Genomic DNA, 27913 nt, shown 5'->3' with positions numbered 1-27913 from the left:
GGAGGCCAAGTCCGTGGGTATAGTTAAGGTAGAAGTAGATCACTTCCTGATTGGTCAGGGCGTCAAATGATATGGCGAGAAAGCAGGTGTATGGGGTTGTGTGGGATCCAGGATCAGCCATGATGGAATGGTGGAGAAGTCTTGATGGGCTGAATGGCCTAATTCTGCTTCTATCATATGGTCTTACCCAGTACATCTTTGGACTGTGGAGGGAAAACCCCATGCATTCCAGGCGGAGAACCTACAGGTTCTTTACGGAAGATGCTGGGACTGAACTCCAAACTCCCAATACCCTGAGCTGTAATAACATCGCGCTAACCGCTGCACCACCGTGGCACCTTTGTTAAACTACCTAGATTCTGTAGTGAAACCATGGTTGCAAAATTGAACCTGGCACATGTCCTACAAATGGACCGAGCTGATGTATGAAATGTGAAGTATTTTATAAAGAATTGTGTAAAATTTTAGAATTTGAAGTCATCCTATAGTGCGGTGAGCTGTTGAATGATATGTATCAGTCTCCTCTCACTCAGCCACTCATTGTCATAGAACACTGCAGCACAGAGATAGGCCCTTTAGCTCATGTAGTTTGTGTAGGTTTATTCTGTATACTCCCATTGACCTGCAGCTGGACCATGGCCCTCCATGCCCCTCCCATGCACATACTTATCCAAACTGAAACCCACATCCACTGCTTCTACTGCAGCTCATTCCACACTCTCACACCCTCTGAGTGAAGAAGTTACCCTTCACGTTCCCCTTAAAGATTTCAATTTTTACCCTTAACCCAGTTCTAATCTCACACAAACTCAGTAGAAAAAGCCTACTTGCATTTACCCTATCTCTACCTTTTGTATCCCTCTATCAAATCTGTCCCCATTCTCCCATGCTCTCCGGAATAAAGACCTTTCAATTCCTGTTCAACCTTTCTTAGTTCCTCAAGACCAAGCAAAATCCTTGTGAATTTTCTCCGTACGCTTTCAATCTTATTGATATCTTACCTGTAGGTAGGTGACAGAGATGCACACAAGACTCCAAATTTGGCCTCACCAATGCCTTATACAATTTCAAAGTTCAAAGTAAAATTTATTATCAGAGTATATACATGTCACCAATTTCAACATAACAACCCAACTCCTGTACTCAGTATTTTGATTTTTGAAGGCCAGTGTGCCAAAAGATCTGTTTATGACCCTATCTAAATGTGACACCGCTTTAAAGGAATTAGGGATCTGTATTCCCAGATCCCTCTGTTCTGATGCACTCCTCAGTGCCCTACTGTTCTTTGTATAGTTCCTAACTTGGTTTGTCCTCCCAAAGTGCAACACTTTACACTTGCCTGCATTAAATTCCATTTGCCATTTTTTGGCCCATTTTTCCAGCTGGTCCAGATCCCACTGCGAGCTTTGACAGCCTTCCTCGCTATCCGTCATGCCCCCAATTACTGAGCTGCTCATTCTACAAACCTGATTTGTAGACATAATGGATCTACAAGCTGCAAAACCCAAGGGATAGATTTTATTTAGTTGAGTGATATACTGTATATTGCTCTCAATAACCGATAGGGATGACTGGAAGATATATACTGATTTGCCAGAATTAACTCACTTTGGCCTAATCATTGGGGGAGCTAACCATTTAGCCAATAGGGATATAAAATATCTCTATTTTCACTTTTAATGGTACTGTCAAACAGGAAGCTATGTGATCAGTGAAGTCTTGCATTTTTCAAAATCAGTGTTTATGTCAAATCGTTTACCGCATGGTAAAGTGAAGGCATGATTTATAACAAGGGGATAACGACCAGAGGATGAAATTTTCTCAATGGAAGGGAAAATCTTGGGGGACATCCCCAAAATATTCCACTTGCCGTGTGCAGTCAAAGCATCTGATTATTCATATCTTGATGCAACTGGTAAGAATGAGTAGATAGGAACCTTGGAAAATGGAATATACAAAAATGGTGGGCAGAATCAAGGAGTTTAAATTCTGCTTTCAGTTGTAGTTAACATTTTGCTATAGAACTTGTTTAGTTCTTACTTCAAAATCTTTATTTGTTCTTGGGAACCATAAAGCTAGCCTTGTTCAGCTTTAGAGGAGAGGTTTTAAATGAATAATAAGCAGCAAAGGACAGGAAAATTTAAGAAATAACAGTAAACAAGTGGATGAGGCTTTGGGTTATTGGAAAGTTAACAACATTGTGATTTAATGTTTAGGATCAGGCAAGGAGACAGAACAAAGACAGTTAAGAACACCACGTCGACGAATGCAGCAGCCCAAAATGCTGAACAGCCCTGAGGACAGCCTGTATTATAACCAGTTAAATGTGAGTTCAAAGTAGCAATAAAGCTCTTTTGCTGACTTTGGGTCCAGATGATAATACCATTATAAATACCTGCCCCAACCACTCCAGCCCCACCCCCATGCTCTTCTTCTGTCTGTCTTCGTGAACATGTGCTTATGCTCTTTATCTGTTGCTTTCATGTCAGGATGTCTGCCGTCACGGTGAATAATTGATGTGGTTTATCAAAGCCAAGCAAGATGCATGCTTCATCAGGCTCACTTGAGCTCTTTGATCAAAAAAATTATGCTGTGACTTCTGATATTATCAGCATCTGCTTGCATTCAACACAAAATCACTTTGAATTAAAAATTAACGACTTGCTGCTTTGCTGTTGACTGTGTGTTCTTTGCCCTCTCCACAGGGAATCCTAGAATACCAAGGGAGCAAAAGAAGGCCAAGAAAACTTGGGTAAACAGATACTCTTTTAGTTCTTTCCAACTGTAAATAGAGAAGACTATTGTTTAATAGATTTCTGAAATTTTATTATTTTTATAAATTAAATTAAATTATACAGAAAATAAATCTTTATTTTATGACTGACATTTTTAATGATAATTCTGCACGTGCTGATAGGTCACTTGTGACTATATCTTTTCCCTTCCTTATCACAGCCAAATCAAAGTGCTGGACATTGAGGATGAGTATTACAAATCACTATCAGCTGTTGAACCTGTCCCTGAGGAAAATGATTCATTAAACTCTCCTCTTCCTATTCCGAGAGGTTCAGGATTTACTCATAGCTAAAAGAAGACATTATAGGTAATTTAAGGAGCTCATATTTCTCATTTAGGACTTACAAACTAATTTTCCCATTGGCAAGTTTTATGTATTATTATTGAATAAGCAGTTGCAGTCAAAAAGGACGGGAATGGTTCACTAATCGTTGTTGTTTTTTGTATAAGGTTAGAAAAACCTATAAACCTGAAATTACTTCTGTAGATCACGCTGTCAATGATTTCTTTTTAATCAATCTATGTGCCTCTTGCTGTTTCATTCAAGTCCATCTCCAGTGGGGTTTTAATTCTAATTGCAAGTTTGAAAATACACCCAGTATCGATCTGCACAATTTCAGTCAATTCCATTGTTAATCTATTAACAATTTGAGCACTGGGGGATCTACGTCTGTGTCATGTTTTGCATTAAAATTATTCTTTGAAAAAGTTACTTTCTTCATGAAGTATATAAAAGTATCAGAAAAATATACAAACCAATAGATGTGTATAAGTTAGAAACTATTTCTAATTACATTTGGTGAATTGTTAGCTGCATGATGCAGAAAGTCTGCATTTGTGTCTAAGCTTTCTGTATTGTAAATAACTATTGATAGAGGTAATAATAGCTTTATTTAGAATGGCAATTGAATTTAGAAGTAATAAATCCAACAATGCACACCTGTCATTCGAAGAAATGTCCCCAAGTAGCGCAGCGTGAGCTCAGGGAACAGCGTGGAGACCTCTTATGTTTGTGGTGTTAGCATGCAGAGTAACAAATGGGCTGTCCAGGTGTCCTTTGATGCCTCCAGGTCATGATATGTGCCTGCTACAGCCGAGGTATAACGGGAAATAATTCAACTAATATACATCCTTCTTCAGAGCAGAAAATTTTTCTTCTATGTCCACATTTCTACTGCATTCTAATGCACCTTAACTGGTGCATTATTTATACATACTCTGTACAATTCTGAAACTCCATAAATAAAAAATGTTCAGCTAATCTATAGATCTGGTTGCTTTATTGGTTTATTTGAGCTCATCAAGGTGAGATATTTCATGGTTTGGGAATAGAGAATGCTTGTTTAGTGTCTTGTCAGCATTAATCAGATCACGATATAGTGGAGGAGTCTAAGACCAGAGGGCACAGTCTCAGAGTAAAAGGACGCCCCTTTAGAACAGAATGAGCCAGACAGAGAGTGGTGAATCTGTGGAATTCATTGCCACAGATGCTGTGGGCACTAAGTCATTGAGTATATTTAAAGTAAAGTTTGCAAGGTTCTTGATTCATAAGGGTGTCAAAGGTTACAGGGAAAAGGCAGGAGAATGATTTTGAGGAGGATAAAAAAATCAGACATGATGGAATAGCGGAGCAGAATTGATGGGCCAAATGGCTTAATCCTGCTCCTAGCTCTTAAGATCAGGTTAGAGATAATAATTGTATTATGCGAAGCCTTCACAAATTCTCATTTCCCAGCTGAGATATTAAGCCAAAAGCCTATTGGCCTGTTTAGATGGATGTTGGCAAAATACATAGGAGTTTTTCCAAGGAATAACAATATATTTTCCGGGTAAAGTTGGCAACCATTATTCTGAACCCACACTACAGACCAGCTCTACCAGCCATTAATCTTATTATTGTTTACAAAATGTGTGTAAAACTCAGCTGAGGCAATTGTTGACACAACAGAAATACTCTGAAAACAACCAACTGCCTGAGAAAAAAATGTACTTTGAAAGACATGATAATGCTAAATAAATGTAAGAGCATTCTGTCATTCTTTAGTATCACCAGACACTCAAAGTTCAGTCTTGACATATTTGCCTGAAAACCAAATGTGAAACAGCAGGGTTTTCTAAGACCTGTGGCCAGGAAGTCCACCACATGTCTTTTTGGCTGTTCTTAACAAGTGCCAGCAGTTTTACATTTGGTTTGCAGAAGCTTGCTTAAAGTGTTTCACTTCTAGAAACCAACAGCAGAAAAAGGGATTTGTATAATACACAAATATCTGTCCCAGCAACCAATATTTAATTGCAAACACGAGGAAATCTGCAGATGTTGGAAATTCAAGCAACACACACACAATGCTGGTGGAATGCAGCAGGCCAGGCAGCCTCTATAGGAAGAAGCACAGTCAACTATCTATGCTGCGTTCCACCAGCATTGTGTGTGTGTGGCTGCAATATTTAATTGAGAAATCTTCTGTATAGTTTGAAATTCGTTTCAATCACTTTTCTGCTCCAATGTAATGATGTCACAGACGTTAGTACGCACAAAATTAAATGGTGAATTCCTATTAATGGATATATTTGTTTCTTCTTTCAGCTTAGAATATGGCATGGCCTAAATTTGTTCTTACTGCTGTTTTGTGCATTTATATTGCAAACTATGTTTAGTTAAAAAGTAAGTAACTTTGAAGAAGCTTGTAGTTTGGTAAATACAACATCATTATTTCAAAATTGAAAGAAAATGCAAATGAAAATTTGTATACATGTTCAATTTCATGCAGCGTATTATGGGAAAAGAAATGCAATTAAGCTTATCCCATTTTACCCAGCATAAGAAAATAGTAAGTTTCATCTTGACCAGCTGGACAACCAATCGATCAGACTTTTCCCAGGTTTCTGAGGGATCTTTTCCTCTAACTTTCCCAGTTCCCCATTGGTTGTGTACGTTTGTGAAATGCAACAGCTGTGCATGGGAATCTGATGAAAGGGTATTATATGGATTTGTGTGCCACCAGTCATTCAGTTGTACGTGCATTGAAGCTCAGTTATTTCTGTTAGAATATCCTGAAGACTGATATCAGTTTTATGCACCATCTCAGTGGTTTTTTTAAATATTTTAAGTGTTCTTAATCTATACAAGCAAAAAACATCCCCTCTGCTTTTATTTCCCATCACTGCCTCAAAAGTTTATTTCCATTCTAATAGGTGAACTTTATGCCAATAATATGGATATCTAGTGGCTGACTAATGTGGTTAGTGAGATATTGTGCCCATTCTGAGACCTAACCCCAGTTGTTTCAGATAATGTCTTGTAACTAAATTTTGGACAACCAGAGATAACTCATTTGTTCTGTGCTTGTGGTGAACTACATATACCTGTCTGGACACACCCCGCTACTGACTGCTCCTGTGGCTCCTCCCACAGATCCCTGTATAAAGGCGATTGGAGGCACTGCTCCTCCCTCAGTCTCCAAGATGTTGTGTGGTGGTCTCTTGCTGCTAATCGTGGTCTCTTGCAGCTAATAAAAGCCTATCGTTCGCCTCCCGTCTCCGAGAGTTATTGATGGTGCATCAGTGCTCCCACTGTGACAGACAGCAAAATCTCAAAATCTATTTTTTTCTGTGAAGCTTCCCTATTCTTTTCAGATTCTTCCTCCTTAAAATGCTTTCTCTCTTTGCTTCATCTCTTTAATGTGTGGTTAGAAATTTCAGTGTTTGCATGGTGATCATACAATGTATATGTTACTGTCCTATTCATTTAACACCTTTTAGTGTTTTCTTTCCTGTTACACACTAATGTCTTTCTTATGTTGTGTTTTTACCTTTGGTTTCTGATTTGATCTCTTTCCCTTTTATCTGCCTCTGTGTTCACTTCTGAATAATCTTCTATTAAAGTTCATGCAGTTATGGAATAATTGCTGCACTACAAAGTAAAATAATGTACATAAAGTTTTCTTGTGATGTGATAAAGCAGTAAATAAATCTTTCTTAATGGTTACTGTTAGCATTATATTTCCTTCCAGTTACTTAGAAGTCAGGTAGATCAAAATTTAAGGAAACAGAGAGTGGGAATGCTAATAATAACTGCATCTCATGTGAGGAAGGTTTCAGATAGGGCAGAACAGATGACTGAAGAAATATAAAATAGAATTAAAAATAATTTTTAACAATTGGGAACTGGTATCAAAAGTGGAAAAGTGGAAAAAAGTGGAAAAAATATTTTAACCATTATGTATCTGTTCTCATATTCCTTTACCTTTGCAGCTATTGATATAGTCGATCTATTCTCCAAAATTTCTCTTCAGTTGAGAAATTTCTGTGGAATCAGATCATAATTATATATATATAGTTAAATTAATAAGGAGTGCAAAATCAGAAATATAAGAAAGTAGTGAGGTCATGTTCGTGAATTCAATGTTCATTCAGAAACCGGACGGCAGAGAGGAAGAAGCTGTTCCTGAACCACTGAGTGTGCCTTCAGGTTTCTGTACCTCTTTTCTGATGGTAGCAATGAGAACAAAGCATGACCTGGGTGTTGAGGGTCCTCAATGATGGATGCCACAATTTTGAGGCGTCACTCCTTGAAGATGTCCTGTATGCTGTAGAGTCTAATGCCCATGATTTCGATCCTGTGCAGCAGCTCCCCATACCAGACGGTCATGCAGCCAGGTAGAATGCTCTCCACAGTGAATCTGTAGAAATTTGTGTCTTCTCTCAGTTCTGTTTTTAGTTCTTCCAGCTACCAATGAAGTTACCTTCCATGCACACACTGGTAAAATCCAACTCTACTTTTCCTCCTTCATCTCTCAATCCCTTCACTCGCTCAATTCAGTCAGATTTGTTTTACACCAATGTCCAAACCTATGTCCATTGGCCCTGTGCTCCCACTGTTTTGGATCAGGTTTTTTACAATATTGTTTCTATTACTACAACCACGTTTTTAATATGACGGCCACTGCCACTGCTATGTTTTTTTATGTATTTGCTCCCGCTAGTTTCAAATATTCCAGTTTCCCAATTTCTACTAACTAGAAAGTCCGACTATCAGGAATAATGTTCCATTAGCTTATTACACATTACTTTAATCTCACCTCACATTACCTTAATGACATCGATCATCCCATGCTCCCTGACTTGACACTGGCCCTTAAACAACTCAAACCTAATATTCTTATCTTCACATTTAAGTATCTGTAACGTGTTTAATCTATAATCCTATCCAATTTTCCTCTTCCTTGCTTTGTAAATATTCTCTCCTGAATATTGCTGCAAAGATATTACTTTGTGGAATCCCCTCTTTAAATCTCTTTGCCCTCCTACCTCTCTTTCATTTTCTTCTCTCCTTTGGTCAGTGTGAATATATGAACATATCATTGACATGAGCCTATTAGGAATATCTCAAGCCATCAGTATTACATCCTTACAAACATATGACTTCCATTTATAGATGCTTAGATTATCAACAACCTATATAATTAATGAATGTGACAAGCTTTATAAATCCATGTTCATCTATCAATTGTTTATTTACTTCTGATTGACAAATTAATTGTAAGATATAGTATAGCACTTTATATTACAGATAACTCATCTTAAGGTCCCCAAAGAATTGACAGTTTTTTTCATAAGCTGCTCATTTTTAAATTTTCATCTCTTTTGCTAATTTTTTTTGCTCTTTGTGCATTGAAGTCTGCCTCGTGGCGAACATTCATTTGATAACACGGATGAAAATAAAGACTACAACTTCATCTTTGTTTGCTTAGGATAAGCTAGCACTTTGGTTATGGCCACCCACAGTCCTCCCCTCCTGATAATCAGTAAGGCATTATCCATTTAATGCTTGAGATCAAGGATGAACTTTTACCCTATATTGCACACTATCAAGAAAGCACACAGAAGTTTCAGTACTGTGTAAGAAACTAGACACTGGTCAGTTGAAATTTCAAACATTTTTATCTTTTTATATTTCAAAAGCATGCTTTTGAAAATAACGTCTAAAAATTCAATGTAATTAAAACTGAAACTACAAATCTTTAGTTACCGCTTATAGATTTCTGAGCTGAGTCAGTTTAATTAGCTTACCTTTTTATTTGTTTCAGTGATGACTATTATAGGTTCACTATTCACAGTTCTTTATTATCTATTACGTGAATGAATGTATCAGTTTTGGAGTGCTGATGTGCCTCAGTAAGTTCTGATAAGCAGATCAGCAGAGCCTTAGTGAGCCAGTTATTGGGAACACCTGGGGCCAAGCTTGTCAGAAAAATGACTTCCTGCCGTGTGGCCTGGTAACCATATGAACAAAGGAAAGCAACAAATAGGTCTATCTGTCTGCTGTTTTATATTTCTTACACTTTGTGGCAAATTTAGTTTCTGACTAATGTGGACCTCATGCACTATTTTGACAGCATGATCTGTTTTACTCGGGCAGTTGTGCTATTCTGATCGGAAACAATCTGTTCAGTGCATATCTTTCACAGTGTAAGTAAAATGTTATCACTTCTTTAATAAGGACTTTTTACAAGCTTTGTCCCTTTAAAACTATGAAAATGCATAATAACATAAAAACTGGAATTGCAGAAATAACAAATATGTTAAATTACAGTTGTTTGAAGATATATGAAAAAATGTGTTCTTTAAAAGACAGTTCAAAAAAGATTTAGGGTTAAAAGAGAAGAAGAAAGAGAACAGAATTAAAAACATCAAAGAACTCATAATGACACAAAATGCCATTAGGATGTTGTATCTTTTGTTTCAGCTTCCTCACACCTGCATTTTGTTGCATCCTAATCCTCTTTTCACACATTTGAATTGCCTTCATTTGCATCGGCACATAGTAATGAAAGGAATAAAGCTCAGGAACTTACAATTTTTGCAAATACTTATTATTTTGTGCATCATTCGGATATGATGAATGCACTCAGGAACATCTCTGAATGTACTATGCAGTAAATCCATTACTTTACCTAAACAAATGTTTCAAATATATGTATTTTCCCTATTTTTAATTGACTGAAAAGGAAGACTATTTTGGCAGAGGTGAAAAGAGTAATGGAAATTGAGAGGAGCAAGTCTATGGCAGCTGAGTCAGTGGCAGGAGCTGTAGGAGTGTCTGAATAAATCAGAGCGTGAAATTTAGATTAGCCCACTGCAGGCTATCAGTGGAAGGGGGTAAAGAAAGAGTTGGCTTGGCTAAAGGTGTAACCTGTCTCTTTTGGCCCTTGAAATCTTTAAGCAGATGGTGTGACCAGCTGCCTCTTTCAGCCATTTAACTCTAAGTTGGTAAGAGTTTGAAAAGACCGTGTACTGAATTTTAGTGTTTTCCTTTCAAATGCAATGAATTTTGTTACTTTGGCAAAAACTGAAAAATTGAAAACATTTCAAATAGATACAATTAAGTAAATGAATGTGTATAAAGTATGCTTTCTGTTCAAGAATAGCGATGAATTTCAGACCAGCATCACTGTAAAACTTGTTAGCACACATTTCATACTGTATATCTGCAGTATGTATTGATAATATTTTGCTTTTGACCTCAACGGGTTATACTATACAATGCAATGATGGTCTGAGAAATAGTATTATAATTGTCTTGAATAACTTACCAGGGATATGTTCAGCTAGGTGTGTAACAGGACATTGGATACCTTGTCAGTTTGGACCAGGAGAAGATCTTTGACAGATTATCACACTATCACAATAGAAGTATTCTATTGTACACAGACAAGAGTAACACAATGTTAGTGCGTGAATGGGGGGTGGAATTTAGATATATTGAAACTAAGCAAGACTGCTCTTTCTCTGTTTTCTTGTTTGTGTGCTGTATTGAGTCTTTTGTCAAGGCTATCAGGAAGGGAGTGGGAAGAAGAGAGGTGATGATTTCAGGCAGCAGAGGCTTTCAGAACAAGGTCTTGTACATGGATGTTGCTGATATTTTTATTCCGATTCATTGTCAGTTTACAGATTCATGAGCTTTGTGATGATTACAAACTCATCTCTGGCAAAAGCAAAGACATACTCTTCAACAATTGGTCTTATAGTCCTTTGTCCTTTTCACTTTTAAATCTGATTATATTAAGGTGCTGGAATATGGTTCAGACAAGCCTGATATGGACTGAGAACTTGGTGGAGCCTTAATCTAAGGTGAAACAGGAACTGAAACAAGGAAGTTTTGGTCTTCCTCAGTCATGGACAAAAAAATCTGAGTGTACAATTTATAAGTAGGAGAGATTTCCTCATTTGCAGACCCGAGTCAGTTCGGATTGGGAACAACATCTCTTCTATGGTCTCCATTAGCACATGTGCCCCACAGGGTCTACTTACTTTACACTTATGACTGTGTGGCAAAGCACAGCTCCAAAGCCATATTCAAGTTTGCTGATGACATCACTGTCACAGGCCGAATGAAAGGTGGTGATGAATCAGCTCATTTAAGGGATATTGAAAATCTGGCTAAATGGTGCCGTAACAAGAACCCCTTTACAGCGTCCCCTGCTTTACGAAAGTTCACTTTACACCACTTTGCTTTTACGAAAGACCGACATCAGTACCTGTTTTTGCTAACTGAAAGAAATCCGAAGAGGATTTTCACTTTTATGAGAAAAGGCATCCACTTTAAACTTGTGTTTACCTTGAGAAAAACTACCATGACCGTGAAGCCTTGTGCGGGCAGGTGTGTGCGCATGCGTGTATGTGCCAATTTTTTTTCTACAATTCTTCCCAATTCTGGTGAGTGAAACTACACTGTACATACATTATTTCTACTTTATATAGGCTGTGTATTTATCATATCATTCCTGTTTTTACTATATGTTAGTGTTATTTTAGGTTTTATGTGTTATTTGGTATGATTTGGTAGGTTATTTTTGGGTCTAGGAACACTCAAAAATTTTTCCCATATAAATTAATGGTAATTGCTTCTTCGCTTTACGTCATTTTGGCTTACAGACGGTTTCATAGGAACGCTCTACTTTTGGATAGCAGGGAAAACTGTATGTCAATAAGACCAGGGAGTTGATGTTGATTTCAGGAGGAGGAAACCAGAGATCCATGAGCCAGTCCTCATCAGAGGATCAGAAGTGGAGAGGGTCGGCAACTTTAAATACCTCAGTGTTATTATTTCAGAGGATCTATCCTGGGCTCAGCACGGAAGTGTAATTACAAAGAGAACATGGCAGTGCCTTTACTTTCTTAGGAGTTTGCGAAGAATCGCCTGGACGTCTAAAACTTTGACCAACTTCTAGAGATGTATAGTGGAGAGCAGATTGACTGACCACATCACAATCTGGTATGGAAACACCAATGGCCTTGAATGGAAAGCGGCCAGTGAGTGAGTGGGCCAGTGAAGGAGTGGAAATTTGAGGCTTTGACTCGAGAGATTCTGGCAGTTTTGGCAGTTGGACTGTGCAATCAAGTCAATCAAGTTTTGACTAGCTCAGCAGAAAGCCATTGATTAGACAATCAAGATTTGAATAGCTCAGACTCAGCAGAAAGCAGCTGATTGGGTAATCGAGGTCAGGTGACCAAGCAGTTTGAAAAACTCAAACGAATAAATAGAGGGTTACCTCAAGCAGAGCGGCCTGTGGAAAGCCGCCAGTGAGTGAGTGGTCCAGTGAAGGAGTGGAGATTTGAGGCTTTGACTCGAGAGGCTTCGGCGAGAAGAGGCTGAGGATGAGCTTCACTCCAAGTGAGGTAAGGCCGGGTAAGTTCCTTTCAAAGGAGAAAGTTTCAAAAGTTGAGGCAAGCATTGGGTAGGTAATGGCAGCTGAGATTGGCCCCGTGGTTTGTTCATCCTGCAGCATGTTGGAAATCAGGGATACTTCCAGTGTCCCTGATGACTATGTGTACAGGAAGTGTGGCCAACTGCAGCTTCTGGCAGACGGCAATGAGCATCTGGACCTGCGATTGGATTCATACTGGAGCATCCGCGATGCTGAGAATGTCGTGAATAACACATTCAGTGAGTTGGCCACACCGCAGGTGAAGGCTACACAGGCAGAAAGGGAAGGGGTGGCCACTAGACAGCGTAGCAGTAGGCAGTTAGTGCAGGAGTCCCCTGGGGTCACCTCCCTCCTAAACAGATATACTATTTTGGATACTGTTGGGGGAGATGTCTCATCAGGGAAAGGCAGCAGCAGCCGAGTTCGTTGCACCATGGGTGGCTCTGCAGCACAGGAGGGAAGGAAAGGGAGTGGGAGAGCTATAGTGATAGAGGATTCGATTGTAAGGGGAATAGATAGGCGTTTCTGCGGCCGCAAACAAGACTCCAGGATGGTATGTTGCCTCCCTGGGGTGCAAGGGTTAAGAATGTCTCTGAGCGGCTGCAGGACATTCTGGAATGGGAGGGTGAACACCCAGTGGTCATGGTGCACATAGGTACAAACGATATAGGTAAAAAACAGGGTGAAGTCCTACAAGGTGAATTTAGGGAGTTAGGAGATAAACTAAAAAGTAGGACCACAAAGGTAATAATCTCTGGATTACTACCAGTGCCATGTGCTAGTCAGAGTAGAAATAGGAGGATATTTCAGATGAATACGTGGCTTGAAAAATGGTGCAAGGGGGAGGGATTCAAATTTCTGATGCATTGGAACCAGTTCTGGGGGAGGTGGGACCAGTATAAACAGGACGGTCTGCACCTGGGCTGGACTGGAACCAATGTCCTGGGGGAGCGTTTGCTACTGCTATTCAAGAGGCTTTAAACTAATGTGACAGGGGGATGGGAACAAGTGCAGAGAGACAGAGGGGTGTAAAATGAAGGTAGAAGCAAAAAGTGTAAGGTGAAAAGTGAAAGTGGCAGGCAGGCAAATCCTGGGCAAAAAGCAAAAAGAGCCACTTTTCAACATAATTGTATAAGGGCTAAGAGTGTTGTAAAAACAAGCCTGAAGGCTTTGTGTGTCAATGCGAGGAGCATTCGTAACAAGGTGGATGAATTGAATGTGCAGATAGTTATTAATAAATATGATATAGTTGGGATCACAGAGACATGGCTCCAGGGTGACCAAGGATGGGAGCTCAACATCCAGGGATATTCAATATTCAGGAGGGATAGACAGGAAAGAAAAGGAGGTGGGGTAGCATTGCTGGTTAGAGAGGAGATCAACGCAATAGAAAGGAAGGACATTAGCCTGGAGGATGTGGAATCGATATGGGTAGAGCTGCATAACACTAAGGGACAGAAAATGCTGGTGGGAGTTATGTTCAGGCTACCTAACAGTAGTAGTGAGGTTGGGGATGGCATTAAACAGGAAATTAGAAATGCGTGCAATAAAGGAACAGTAGTTATAATGGGTGACTTCAATCTACATATAGATTGGGTGAACCAAATTGTTAAGGGTGCTGAGGAAGAGGATTTCTTAGAATGTATCCGGGATGGTATTCTGAACCAACATGTTGAGCCAACTAGAGAGCAGGCCATTCTAGCTTGGGTATTGAGCAATGAGGAAGGGTTAGTTAGCAATCTTGTCGTGCGAGGCCTCTTGGGTAAGAGTGACCGTAATATGGTGGAATTCTTCATTAAGATGGAGAGTGACATAGTTAATTCAGAAACAAAGGTTCTGAACTTAAAGAAGGGTAACTTTGAAGATATGAGACGTGAATTAGCTAAGATAGACTGGCAAATGATACTTAAAGGGTTGACGGTGGATATGCAATGGCAAACATTTAAAGATCGCATGGATGAACTACAACAATTGTTCATCCCAGTTTGGCAAAAGAATAAACCAGGGAAGGTAGTGCACCCGTGGGTGACAAGGGAAATTAGGGATAGTATCAAGTCCAAAGAAGAAACATATAAATTAGCAAAAAAAAAAGCGGCACACCTGAGGACTGGGAGAAATTCAGAGAGCAGCAGAGGAGGACAAAGGGCTTAATTAGGAAAGGGAAAAAAGATTATGAGAGAAAGCTGGCAGGCAACATAAAAACTGACTGTAAAAGCTTTTATAGATACGTGAAAAGAAAAAGGTTGGTCACGACAAATGTAGGTCCTTTACAGTCAGAAACAGGTGAATTGATCATAAGGAACAAAGACATGGCAGACCAATTGAATAACTACTTTGTTTCTGTCTTCACTAAGGAGGACATAAAAAATCTTCCGGAAATAGTAAGGGAGCGAGTGTCTAGTGAGATGGAGGAACTGAGGGAAATACATGTTAGTAGGGAAGTGGTGTTAGGTAAATTGAAGGGATTAAAGGCAGATAAATCCCCAGGGCCAGATGGTCTGCATCCCAGAGTGCTTAAGGAAGTAGCCCAAGAAATAGTGGATGCATTAGTGATAATTTTTCAAAACTCCTTAGATTCTGGATTAGTTCCTGAGGATTGGAGGGTGGCTAATGTAACCCCACTTTTTAAAAAAGGAGGGAGAGGGAAACCAGGGAACTATAGACCGGTTAGTCTGACATCGGTGGTGGGGAAAATGCTAGAGTCGGTTATCAAAGATGTGGTAACAGCACATTTGCAAAGAGGTGAAATCATCGGACAAAGTCAGCATGGATTTGTGAAAGGAAAATCATGTCTGACGAATCTTATAGAATTTTTTGAAGATGTAACTAGTAGAGTGGATAGGGGAGAGACAGTGGATGTGGTATATTTAGATCTTCAAAAGGCTTTTGACAAGGTCCCACACAGGAAATTAGTGTGCAAACTTAAAGCACATGGTATTGGGGGTATGGTATTAATGTGGATAGAGAATTGGTTGGCAGACAGGAAGCAAAGAGTGGGAGTAAACGGGACCTTTTCAGAATGGCAGGCAGTGACTAGTAGGGTACCAGAAGGCTCAGTGCTGGGACCCCAGTTGTTTACAATATATATTAATGATTTAGACGAGGGAATTAAATGCAGTATCTCCATGTTTGCGGATGACATGAAGCTGGGCGGCAGTGTTAGCTGTGAGGAGGATGCTAAGAGGGTGCAGGGCGACTTGGATACGTTAGGTGAATGGGCAAATTCATGGCAGATGCAATTTAATGTGGATAAATGTGAGGTTATCCACTTTGGTTGCAAGAACAGGAAAACAGATTATTATCTGAACGGTGGCCAATTAGGAAAAGGGGAAATGCAACGAGACCTGGGTGTCATTGTACACCAGTCATTGAAGGTGGGCATGCAGGTACAGCAGGTGGTGAAAAAGGCAAATGGTATGTTGGCATTCATAGCAAAAGGATTTGAGTACAGGAGCAGGGAGGTTCTACTGCAGTTGTACAAGGCCTTGGTGAGACCGCACCTAGAATATTGTGTGCAGTTTTGGTCCACTAATCTGAGGAAAGACATTCTTGCCATAGAGGAAGTACAGAGAAGGTTCACCAGATTGATTCCTGGGATGGCAGGACTTTCATATGAAGAAAAACTGGATCGACTAGGCTTATACTCACTGGAATTTAGAAGATTGAGGGGAGATCTTATTGAAACGTATAAAATTCTAAAGGGATTGGACAGGCTAGATGCAGGAAGATTGTTTACGATGTTGGGGAAGTCCAGAATGAGGGGTCACAGTTTAAGCATAAAGGGGAATCCTTTTAGGACTGAGATGAGGAAAAACTTCTTCACACAGAGAATGGTGGATCTGTGGAATTCTCTGCCACAAGAAACAGTTGAGGCTGGTTCATTGGCTATATTTAAGAGGAAGTTAGATATGGCCCTTGTGGCTAAAGAGATCAGGAGGTATGGAGAGAAAGCAGGTACAGGGTTTTGAGTTGGATGATCAGCCATGATCATACTGAATGGCGGTGCAGGCTCGAAGGGCCGAATGGCCTACTCCTGCACCTATTTTCTATGTTTCTACATTTCTATGAAAATCCTACAAAAGGTACTGGATATGGCCCAGTCTCTCATGGTAAAGCCCTCCCCACCAATGAACACATCTGCACAAGGGGTTGTCTTAGGAAACCAACATCCATCATTAGAGACCCCGCCACACAAGACATGCTCTCTTCTCACTGCTGTCATCGGGGAGAAGGTACAGGAACCTTTCATTGATTCTATTATGGTTATTACTATATTATTATTCTATTATGTTGGATTTACTGAGCACGGCAACAAAAATATGTGGTTGTATATGCTGACGTATATGCCCTTTGATGATAAATTTACTTTGAATTTTGAACTGTTGATGTTCCTTCATCATTGTCCATGCCACAGGTGTGGCTCGTACCCCTTCTCCAGCACTGGATGACTGAGGTGTCCTCCATTTCCTTCCAGAAATCAGAAATGAACCATTTCTCTAGAGATCCTGTGTATACATCTCCAATGAAAACTGGGAAAATGTACCTGAGATGGCCCTCCCCCAATGGCTACCTTCATGTGTGGCTGCAGCAACCTGTACATAGATAGTGGATAAGCAGAGAAGACTCATGCTTTTCTCTGTGCTTCAATCTGTCTGTGGTACTGTGAAGGAAGCATCTCGCCATGTGCCTTTGGACAGTCTATACTTTACCTGTCTGTCATGAAGTTTGTGAAGAAGAACATCTTTGACCACTTCATTGATACATTTCTCACCACAGGATGATGCCGGGGGGGGGGGGGAATAGTCTTCCATGAAGAATGTCAAAATGATGTGAAAGAGTGCCTCATCAGTAAATTTCATACCTCACTTGGCTAATGAGGAGAATTGGCATCCTCATTAGACCCTGGAGTCTTATCACCACCACACACTGCCCTTGAGGAAGCTGCAGTGGAGATGAAAATGTCATGCTTCTCCTTCTAGACTGTGTATTTGCCAGGAAGGTCTGGAATAAACTTTTTCTTGAGATTCATCATGAGAAGCTGCGTAACATGTTCCTGTGAAAGCAGACCGAGACAACCATCAGTTGCTGCTGGAAGATTAGCTTTTTGGAAGACACTATTAGTCCCTCTGAAGCTTGCTGATCTTCCACTTCAAGGATCAGTTCAATGTTTCAGGCTGACAGAATCTATGCACCAAGGCTTGTTTCTCCCACTTCAAGAGCTCTTGTTTAAGATCTTCCGACCATTACACATTGAACAACTGGAAGCTTTGTAGGAAAAAAATCTCCTTGGGCAGTTTGCTGAAGAAATGTACATGCAAAAGAATCAGAATCCAAACCAGAATCAGGTTTAATGTCACTGGCATCTGTTGTGAAATACATAATAATGAGAACTGTAAATTACAGTAAGAAGTATATTCAGTGTGTGTGTATTTTTTAAGTTACATAAATAATCAGTGCAAAAAGAGAACAGAAGTAGTGAGGTAGTGTTCATGGGTTCTCCCTGATGGTAACAATGAGAAGAGGGCATGTTCTGGGTGATGATAATGTAATATTATTACTACCATACAACTTTTGTAAGTACATGGAATGATTTGCAAAATAAAGCATTTCTAGGCGTACCTGTCACACTCTGCGGAGAAATGTTGTGCCTTAGATTGCCCGCATCAATCAATGTTGTCAATTGAAGCTGTATCTGTGGTCAAGGCTGGGTCAGTAAGTGTGAGTTTCAACTCAACATTATGCAGGTCATTGTTTTACAGATCTTTATATTGTGATAATAGGTTTTGGCATAGGAATTGTAGATATTACGGGGAGAGTACCTTAAAGCTGATTTTAATGGATGATCAAAGGGAAAATTGTTTACAGAGAGGCAAGTTAATTGTACTCTAAGATAAACAAAATGAGAATTTCATAAGTAGTTTACCACTTTAATAAAAGATATGTGGTAAAGTTACTTCCCAAATATTAAATTAACCAATTTATATCCAAAGGAGTGTTGACCTGACCGTTATCCCTGGACATTGACAAGGTTGAATCGGCTATATATTTATGGTACATTTCATCTTATTATACTCTTAACTGAAAATGGTGGTGAGTAAAATCAAACAGGAAAAAGATAGGCCAGTAAATAGATGTTAATAAATTTTTAGTAGGATAAGTTAAGTTAAAATTACACTGATCATTATTTGTGATGCACTTCTTCCCATTGACCCCTTCCATCTGTGCACTGTTTCATATCATGGAGTAACATCATGCTAAAAATATGACTGAAACTCAGGTAGTTTCTGCATTAATATTCCATGGAAGTTAGGTTGCAATACAACATTATCATTAATCTCTAATGTTGTGGTATGTTTGTCTAGTTAAAACTCAGTCTGATGTTTCCAGCCATGCTCTTTAAAATCTCTGGACCCAAAACTACATTACCAGTCTTGCAGTAACATCAGTGAAATCCTCAAAAATAACTGAGTGTAGCTTCCATTAAGAGTTTCCAAGGGGCAGAGCCTTCATCTATCCATTCAAAACCATTGCTACAACAGTAACTTTCTTTGTGAGGAATTCATCTTAATAGCAAATGCTGTTGGGAACCCATACTCTTATCACTGGGTGGGTAGTAATGGAATTTTGTGTATTACAAATAATCATGTCCTACCCTTAACCATTAAATCTTGGTACTGCAGTGGTAGAAATCCAAAATGGGCACAATCTATCTATTACTGCCAGAAAGATGTTAATTGCTGAAAAAGCAACATTGTAAATATGCAAATACAGGATTGTTCCCTGTTTGAATAATTAGAGATAAAAATATATTATAGAAAAGAATATTGACTAGTACACATTTATTAACATGAATTGGTACAATTTAATAAGCATTACAGAAATGTGGTTATAAAATGAAAAGACCTGGGAATTATATATTCCAGGATAATTAACTTATAGAGGTGGGATATCTCTGATAGGATAAAGGAAAAAGTTTGGGTGAAACTAAGAGCAACAAGAGGTAGGGTGCAAGAAGTATACAAGCCAGTTCCCAAACAGTTATGATAATGTAGGGCATAATATAAATAAGGAAACTGGAGATCCATCCAACAAGTACAGTACAAAAATTACTGGGATCTTTAATCTTTTAGATTGGATTTACCAAATCAGCAGTAGGAAAGAGGTGGACAAATCCACAGTGACATCTTCCTGCACTAATTCTTTAATAGTTAAAAATCTATCAATCTAACACCGCATTCCAGTAAATCAATCCAGTGAACCTTATTTGCATTTCCTCTATCACAAGTATGACTTCTCTCTCTCTCCCTCTCTATCTGCCTCCTCCTCATTCTCTCTCTCTCTTCCCTCGTTCTCTCTCTCTTTCCCTCTCTATGCCATGCTCTCTCCCTCTTTCTCTCTCTTTCTCATTTTCTCTCTCTGCCTACCTCACTCTCTCTCTCTCTTTTTCTTACTCTGTTTCATTCTGTCCACTACATCCCAGAGTCCAGAGGTTGCTGAAGTGATAATGGATGCATCGGTCATGATATTTCAAGAATCATTTGATTTTGGCATGGTCCTCTCTCTCTCTCTCTGTCTCTCCCTCTTTCTCTGCATAGTTCTCTTTCTCTCTCTCCCCCTCATTCTTTCACTCTCTTTCTCTGCCTAGTGTGCTCCCTCTCTCTGCATCGGACTCTCTCACTCTCTCTCTCCTTCTTCCTCTATTTTTTCTCAGCCTTTCTCTCTCTTTGCCTTGTTCTCTCTCTCACTCTTTCTTTCCTTCTTTCTCTTTCCTTCTTTCTTTCCTTCTTTCTTTCCTTCTTTCTTTCCTTCCTTTCTTTCCTTCTTTCTTTCCTTCTCTTTCTCTGCCTGCCTTGGTGTCAGTATCTCTGCCTTATTCCAACTTTCTTTCCCTCTATTTTTCTCTGCTTAGTTCTCTCCCTCTTTCTACCTCTCCCTCTTTTTTCTCTGCCTCATTCTCTCCCCTCTCTCTGCCACACTCTCCCCTTCCTTCTCGCTCTATGCCTCATTCTCTCTCCCTCTGTCTCATTTTCTTTCTCTCTCTCACTCCACCTCATTCTCTCTCTCTGCCTCAGTCTCTGTATCTCCCTCTGCCTTGTTCCCTCTTTCTCCCCCCACCTCTTTGCCTCATTCTTTCTCTTTCTCTCCTCTCTTTCTCTCTCCTTCCCCCCCTTGTGTGTGTGTGTCTCTCTCTCCCCCTCTCTCCCTCCCTGTCCCTCTCTTGTTCTGTCCACCTGGACCACATGGACTACATCTCAGAGTCTTGAAAGCAGTTGCTGAAGTGAAAATGGATACATTGGTCATGAGCTTTCAAGAATCACTTGATTCTGACATGGTCCCAGAGGACTGGAAAATTGCAAATGCCACTCCACTCTCTAAGAAGGGAGGAAGGCAAAAAATGGAAATTATAGGCCAGTTAGCCTAACCTCTGTGGCTGGGAGAGTGTGGAAGTCTATTATTAAGGACAAGGTTTCAGGGTACTTGGAGACTAATGGTAAAAGATAAAGTCAGCATGGTTTCTGTGAAGGAAAATCATGCCCAACAAATCTGTTAGAATTCTTTGAGGAAGTAACAAACAGGGCAGACAAAGGAGAGGCAGGGGATGTCATTAACTTGGATTTTCAGAAGGTCTATATTAGCATGGATAGAGGAATGTCTGACAGTCATGAGGCAGCGAGTAGGAATAAAGGGGGCCTTTTCTGGTTGGCTGCCAGTGACTAGTGATGTTCCTCAGGGGTCAGTACTGGGCCGCTACTTTTGACATTGCTGTCAGTGATTTAGATAGTGAAATTAATGGATTTATGGCAAAGTTTGCGGATGATACAAAGATAGGTGGAGGGTTAGGTCGTGCTGAGGAAGCAACGCAGTTTCAGCTGGACAGACAAATTGGAAGAATGGGCAAAAAAGCGGCAGATGGAGTACAGTGTTGGGAAATGTATGATAATGCATTTTGGTAAAAGGAACAACAGTGCAGACTGTTATCTAAGTGGGGAGAAAGTTCAAACATCAGAGGTGCAGAGGGACTTAGGAGTCCTTGTGCCAGACTCCCAGAGGGTCAATTCACAGGTTGAGTCTGTGGTAAAGAAGACAAATGTAATGTTGCCATTTATTACAAGGGGAATAGAGTATAAAAACAAGTTGATCATGCTGAAGCTTTATAAGACACTAGTCAGGCCTCACTTGGAGTATAGTCAACAGTTTTGGGCCTCATATCTCAGAAAGGATGCGTTGTCATTGGAGAGAGTCTACAGGAGGTTCACGAGGATGATTCCAGGAATGAAGGGGTTAACATATGAGTGTTTGGCAGCTTTGGGCCTGTACTCACTGGAATTTAGAAGAAGGCAAGGACATTTCATTGAAGCCTATCTAATGTTGAAATGACTAGATAAGGTGGATATGGGGAGGATGTTTCCTCTAGTAGGGGTATCCAGAACTAGAGGGCACAGCCTCAAAATTGAGGGTGGCTTTTTAGTCCAGAAATAGGGAGGAACTTTCTTTAGTCAAGGAGTGGTGAATCTGTGGAATTCTTTGCCACAGACAGTGGTGGAGGCCAAGTCCGTGGGTATATTGAAAGCGGAAGTGATAGTTTCCTGATGGGTTGGGGCATCAAGGCATACAGTGAAAGGGCAGGTGTATGAGGTTAAATGGGATCTGGGATCAGCCATGATGAAATGGTGGAATAGACTTAATGGGCTGAATGGTCTAATTCTGCTCCTTTAGTAGTGAGACCAGAAACAAGCTGTACACAATATGGTATTTCATTAGGGCTCTATAAAATTGAAGTAGTAAAACTCTTCATCAGTCATTGCAAAATGTATTGAAAAGCTGATGTTCTAATACACATTTCTAGGGAAAATGGTTTAATTATTTCCTGCCAATCAGAGTACATTCCTGTTATTCTCTACTCTTTCTTCTATCTCAAAATCAATTTTTTCATCGGAATGATGTTTCCTTTGACTGGGTATCTAGAAATAGATGGCACGTCGTTAGAACAAGGGATTGGCTACTAAGTTGAGAAGAGCTTTTTTCACCAAAGTGTAATAAAACTTTGGAATTCTCCACTGTGGAGCCTCAGTTATTAAATATATTCAAGAGAAACATTGATAGATTTTTTGATATTAATGGAATTGAAAGAAATGTGGCTAGTGCAGAGAAGTTTAAAGGTCAAAATAAATATATTAATAAAATACATGTACGTCACAAATCACAACCCTGAGATTCGTTTTCTTGCAGGCATTATCCAAGAACCTCAATAGAGTCAATGAAGGGCTGCCCCCAAAGGATGGATAAACAACCAAATGTGCAAAAGATGACATACTGTGCAAATACAAAAAAGTAATAATAAATAAATAAATAATATCGAGAAGATTAGATGAAGAGGTGGTGGTGTTAAGGTAAAAGATCAGCATAATCTTAATTGAATGGAGCAAACTCACATAAGAGGACCGATGACCAGCTCTTTTTTTGTATTAGTTATGCTGTTACATTAAGAATCATTTCTGATAGAAGGCCGGCACAGCTCACAGACCTTGAAAGGCTATAACCTTGCATGAGATTTAAGTTTAATGATGTTTCTGCTTCTGCTTGGTACTGCGCAAGCACTGCCGGACGACTGCTTGGTGCTCATCATCACTGCACCTGCCTGACTGCCATTTTGAATGTGTGCAGCATAAGAGCATAGGGAATAGAACCAAACAGGTGTAAGCCAAATGGTCATTTTAGTCTCCTCTGACATTCAGGCAGATCATGGTTGATCGTGGGGCCCCAAGTTCACTTTCTTTCCGAATCAAAACATCTCCTGCTGTTCATAGAACAGTAATTATAGTAGAGTTCAGTATAGGAATAGGCCCGTTGGCTCACAATGTCCATAAGACCAAGGAGCAGAAGACAGCCATTCGGCCCATCGAGTCTGCTCTGCCATTTTATCATGAGCTGATCCATTCTCCCATTTAGTCCCACTCCCCTGCCTTCTCACCATAACCTTTGGAACCCTGAATCTCAGTATTTATTACAGATTCTCCTGTTCCATTATTCAAGAAGAAAGCTGGGGATAATCCTGGAGACTAGAGACTTGAGAGTCTGACACAAGTGGCAGGGAAGTGACTGAAGAGAACTCTTATTGATAGGGTTTATGAACATTTGGAAAGCTATGCCCAGCATGCTTTCTGCGGGGCAGGTCGTGCCTTACTGACCCAATTGAGTTTTGTGATGAGGTGACGAGGGTGAGTGATAAATGTAGAGCTATGCATATTGTTTACATAGGTCTTAGTAAGGTGTTTGACAAGGTAACTCATGAGAGTCTCATCCAGAAGATTAAGGTGCATTGGATCCATGCTGAATTGGCCGTTTGGATTCAGAAATGGCTTGTCCATAAATGACAGAGTAGTGGTCAAAGGTGCTTATTCTTGCTGGAGGTGCATGATTAGTGGTATTCTGCAGGGATCTGTAATGGGACCTCTGCTGTTTGTGACATATATATATGAAGTGGATGAAAATGTAGATGGTTGGGTTAGTAACTTTGCAGATGATAGGAAGATTGGTGGTGCTGTGAACTGAGAGGAAGACTGATAAAGAATACAATGGGATATACTGTAGATCCCTTGCACATACAGGCAAGAAATGACAGACGGAGATCCACCCAGCCAAATGTGAAGTGTTGCACCTTGGTAGGTCAAATGAATAAAGCCAGTACACTGGTTATGGGCAAGATCCTTAACAGTGTTGATGAGCCAAGAGATCTTGGGGTTCAAGTTCATAGAGTAGTTAAGAAGGCATATGGCAAGTCCTAACCTCTGCTTTAAATATGCCCAATGACTTGACCTCCACAGCCATATGTGGCAATGAATTCCACAGATTCACCATCCTCTGACTAAAGAAACATAGAACATAGAAACGTAGAAAATCTAAAGCACAATACAGGGCCTTTGGCCCACAATGCTGTGCTGAACATGTACTTATTTAGAAAATACCTAAGGTTACCCCTAGCCCTCTATTTTTCTAAGCTCTATGTACCTGTCCAGGAGTCTCTTAAAAGACCCAATCGTATCCGCCTCCACCACAGTTGCCAGCAGTCCATTCCACACACTCACCAATCTCTGTGTTTATATTTAAAAAAAACAAAAACAAAAAAAAACTTACCCCGACATTTCCTCTGTACCTACTTCCAAGCACCTTAAAACTGTGCCCTCTCGTGCTAGCCATTTCAGCCCTGGAAAAAAGCCTCTGACTATTTACACCATCAATGCTTCTCATCATCTTATACACCTCTATCAGATCACCCCTCATCCTCCGTCGCTCCAAGGAGAAAAGGCCGAGTTCACTGAACCTGTTTTCATAAGGCATGCTCCCCAATCCAGGCAACAGCCTTGTAAATCTTCTCTGCACCCTTTCTATAGTTTCCACATCTTTCCGGTAGTGAGGTGACCAGAACTGAGCACAGTACTCCAAGTGGGGTCTGACCAGGGTCCTATATAGCTGTAACATTACCTCTCGGCTTTTAAGCTCAATACCACGGTTGATGAAAGCCAATGCACCCTATGCCTTCTTAACCGCAGAGACAACCTGCGTAGCAACTTTGTGTTCTATGGACTTGGACCCCAAGATCCCTCTGATCCTCCACACTGCCAAGAGTTTTACCATTAATACTGTATTCTGCCAACATATTTGACCTACCAAAATGTACTGCTTCACACTTATCTGGGTTTAACTCCATCTGCCACTTCTCAGCCCATTTTTGTATCCTATCAATATCCAGTTATAACCTTTGTGTCATCAGCAAACTTACTAACCCATCCCTCCACCACTTCACCCAGATCATTTATAAAAACCACGATGAGAAGGAATTCCAGAACAGATCCCTGAGGCACACCACTGGTCACCAACCTCCATGCAGAAAATGACCCATCTACAACCATTCTTTGCCTTCTGTGCGCAAGTCAATTCTGGATCACCAAAGCAAGATCCCCTTGGATCCTATGCCTCCTTATTTACTCAATAAGCCTTGCATGGGATGCCCTATCAAATGCCTTGCTGAAATCCATATACACTATATGTACTGCTCTACCTTCATCAATGTGTTTAGTCAGACCCTCAAAAAATTCGATCAGGCTCGTAAGGCATGACCTACCTGCCTTTGACAAAGCCATGCTGACTATTCTTAATCATATTATGCCTCTCCAAATGTTCATAAATCCTGCCTCTCAGGATCTTTTCCATCAACTTACCAACCACCGAAGTAAGACTCTATAATTTCATGGGTTATCTCTACTCCCTCTCTTGAATAATAGAACAACATTTGCAACCCTCCAATCCAGAATTTCTCCCATCCCCATTGATGATGCAAATGGTGAAATTCTTCCTCATCCCTGTTCTAAAGGGATATCCCTCTTTTCTGAGGCTCTGCCCTCTGGTCCTAGACTTCCACACAAGAAGAAATATCATCCCCACATCTACTCTATCTAGGCATTTCAATATTTGATAGTTTTCAATGAGATTTCTCCCTGCCCCCCATTCTTCTAAGCTCCTGCAAATACTGGCCCCCAGCCATCAAATGCTCCTCAGATGTTAACCCTTTCATCATCCAGAATCATTCTTTGCCTTCCTTACCACTTGCTTAATCTTCAGGGAATCCTGCATGGGATTCCCAAGTCCCTTTGTGCCCCTGATTTCTGAGTTTTCAACCCATTGAGAAAATAGTCTAACCTTTATTCCTCCTACTAAAGTGCATGACCATTTACTTCGGTACACTATATTCCATCTGTTTCTTCTTTGGTCATTCTCCCAATCTATCTAGGTCCTTTTGCAGACTCCCTGCTTCCTCAACACTACCTGCCCTTCCACCAATCTTTGTATCATCCGCAAACCTGGCTAAAAGAATATCAATTCCATCATCCATGTCATTGACATTAAGCATGAAAAGAAGCAATCACAACAGTGATCACCTTGGAACACCAATAGTCACTGGCAGCCAAACAGAAAAGGCCCCCTTTATTCCCACTCTTTGCCTCCTGCCAGTCAGTCAATCTTCTGTCAAAATTGTTGCTTCACTAAGCTTTTGGAAGGGTATACTAAAGAGATTACAGAACAAATTAAACGCATACAGTGTGATTTGCACAATTGAAATTCAGAAGCTGTACTTTGCTAATTGCATTGTAAAGTACTGAATCCATGTAACACATATAATTGAATTATAAACACTTGTATTAATAGGCATTAAATTGTGGTCATCCAATATATGATGTTTTACTCAAGATCAAATGTCTCCTGGCCCACAAAACCTGTAGAATGTATTTCCAGCATTCTCACTATTCTTCAGATAGTTCAAAAATAACCACAGCTGGCTAGCTGCATTTAATGTATTCTGCCTTTTATCTCTTCAAATATATTTTACTGCTTCTTATATTCTTCCTCTTCTACTTCCTGAGAAAATCTTTCTTCATTTTTCGTCAATAGAGTGATTTATAAGTAAGCCATTTCTCATGCCTATACTTTGTATCCTCTTCTTATTAATATCAACAGAGATTTGGAATAACTATTTAGTTTGCACAATACTACAAATCTTCATCGACTACATCATTAGGGATTTTAAAACGTAAAATCATGGTCATGATCTTCCACCAGGTTTTATTGATATTACCCAACAGCAGCTAAGCTAACACAAGTGATTAAGGAATTTCAAAAGTAGATTATGTGGAATGCAAATCAAGTTTCTACAAGCTTTTGCACTTTATCAAAAACAAGAGGTAAGCATTCAGTTCAAACTAATCAGTGTTGCTAGATATAAGTCTTTAATAATTATGTTCATTTGAGGACATGTGTAGAAACTCTTTAAGCAAGAGTTATTTGTTTTAGGTGTAGAGTGTAAGGAGATTTTTTTCAAATCCTCTTAGGTACTGAGCTGCTATTATACCATAATCAACTGGTAGTCATTACTGCATAATGGTCAGCAGCTCAGTACCTTAGATTGGTATATTTTTTCCATTTACACTCTTAGTAGTATATTTTTCCACTAGCATTTGATAAAGACAAATAATTTCATTGTAGTATGAGATTGTTGAGAAATTGTAAATGAAAGCATTATGAGAGGATTAGATTCAAATCAATCAAAATTGCTTGTGTTATCGGGAAGAACAGATAGATCTTATTCTCAGGAATGCTTGCACATCTTTGTAGCTTTTTCCTGGCCTGCCTGATATTATACAAATCTGTTAGGTATTTGTCTATTAGAATAAAACAATTTATGGATATTTTACTGTAATAATGATCGCCATGATGAATTGGAATATTTCAACAAAATATGAAAGAAGAAAAGTATATTCAACTCATTAAGCCAGTTCATTCTTTGCAAGGTGTTTGATTTGGCTACTCAATCCTTTACTTAACCTCTCGAAGAAAGCCTCTCAAAATTTCTTGAG

General features: G+C 39.8%; 1 protein-coding gene across 7 annotated transcripts in view; it reads left to right on the top strand.

Annotated features, from left to right (window-relative positions):
- The window catches only part of myo3b (myosin IIIB), a 481967-nt gene that overhangs the window by 431583 nt on the left and 22471 nt on the right, over positions 1-27913 (top strand). For 6 of the 7 annotated variants that reach the window (XM_059966606.1, XM_059966605.1, XM_059966608.1 and 3 more), the window contains 3 exons: positions 2217-2326; positions 2706-2752; positions 2956-3103. In XM_059966606.1, coding sequence (XP_059822589.1) covers positions 2217-2326; positions 2706-2752; positions 2956-3088 — 290 coding nt within the window. In that variant the 3' untranslated portion in view covers positions 3089-3103. The remainder of the gene's footprint in view (positions 1-2216; positions 2327-2705; positions 2753-2955; positions 3104-27913) is intronic. The other variant, XM_059966610.1, reaches the window with a different exon arrangement.

This window comes from Hypanus sabinus, chromosome 4 (genome assembly GCF_030144855.1).
Source record: "Hypanus sabinus isolate sHypSab1 chromosome 4, sHypSab1.hap1, whole genome shotgun sequence".
Taxonomy (NCBI): domain Eukaryota; kingdom Metazoa; phylum Chordata; class Chondrichthyes; order Myliobatiformes; family Dasyatidae; genus Hypanus; species Hypanus sabinus.
The sequence above is the reverse complement of the archived record's forward strand: the minus strand, read 5'-3'. Positions and strand labels throughout refer to the sequence as shown.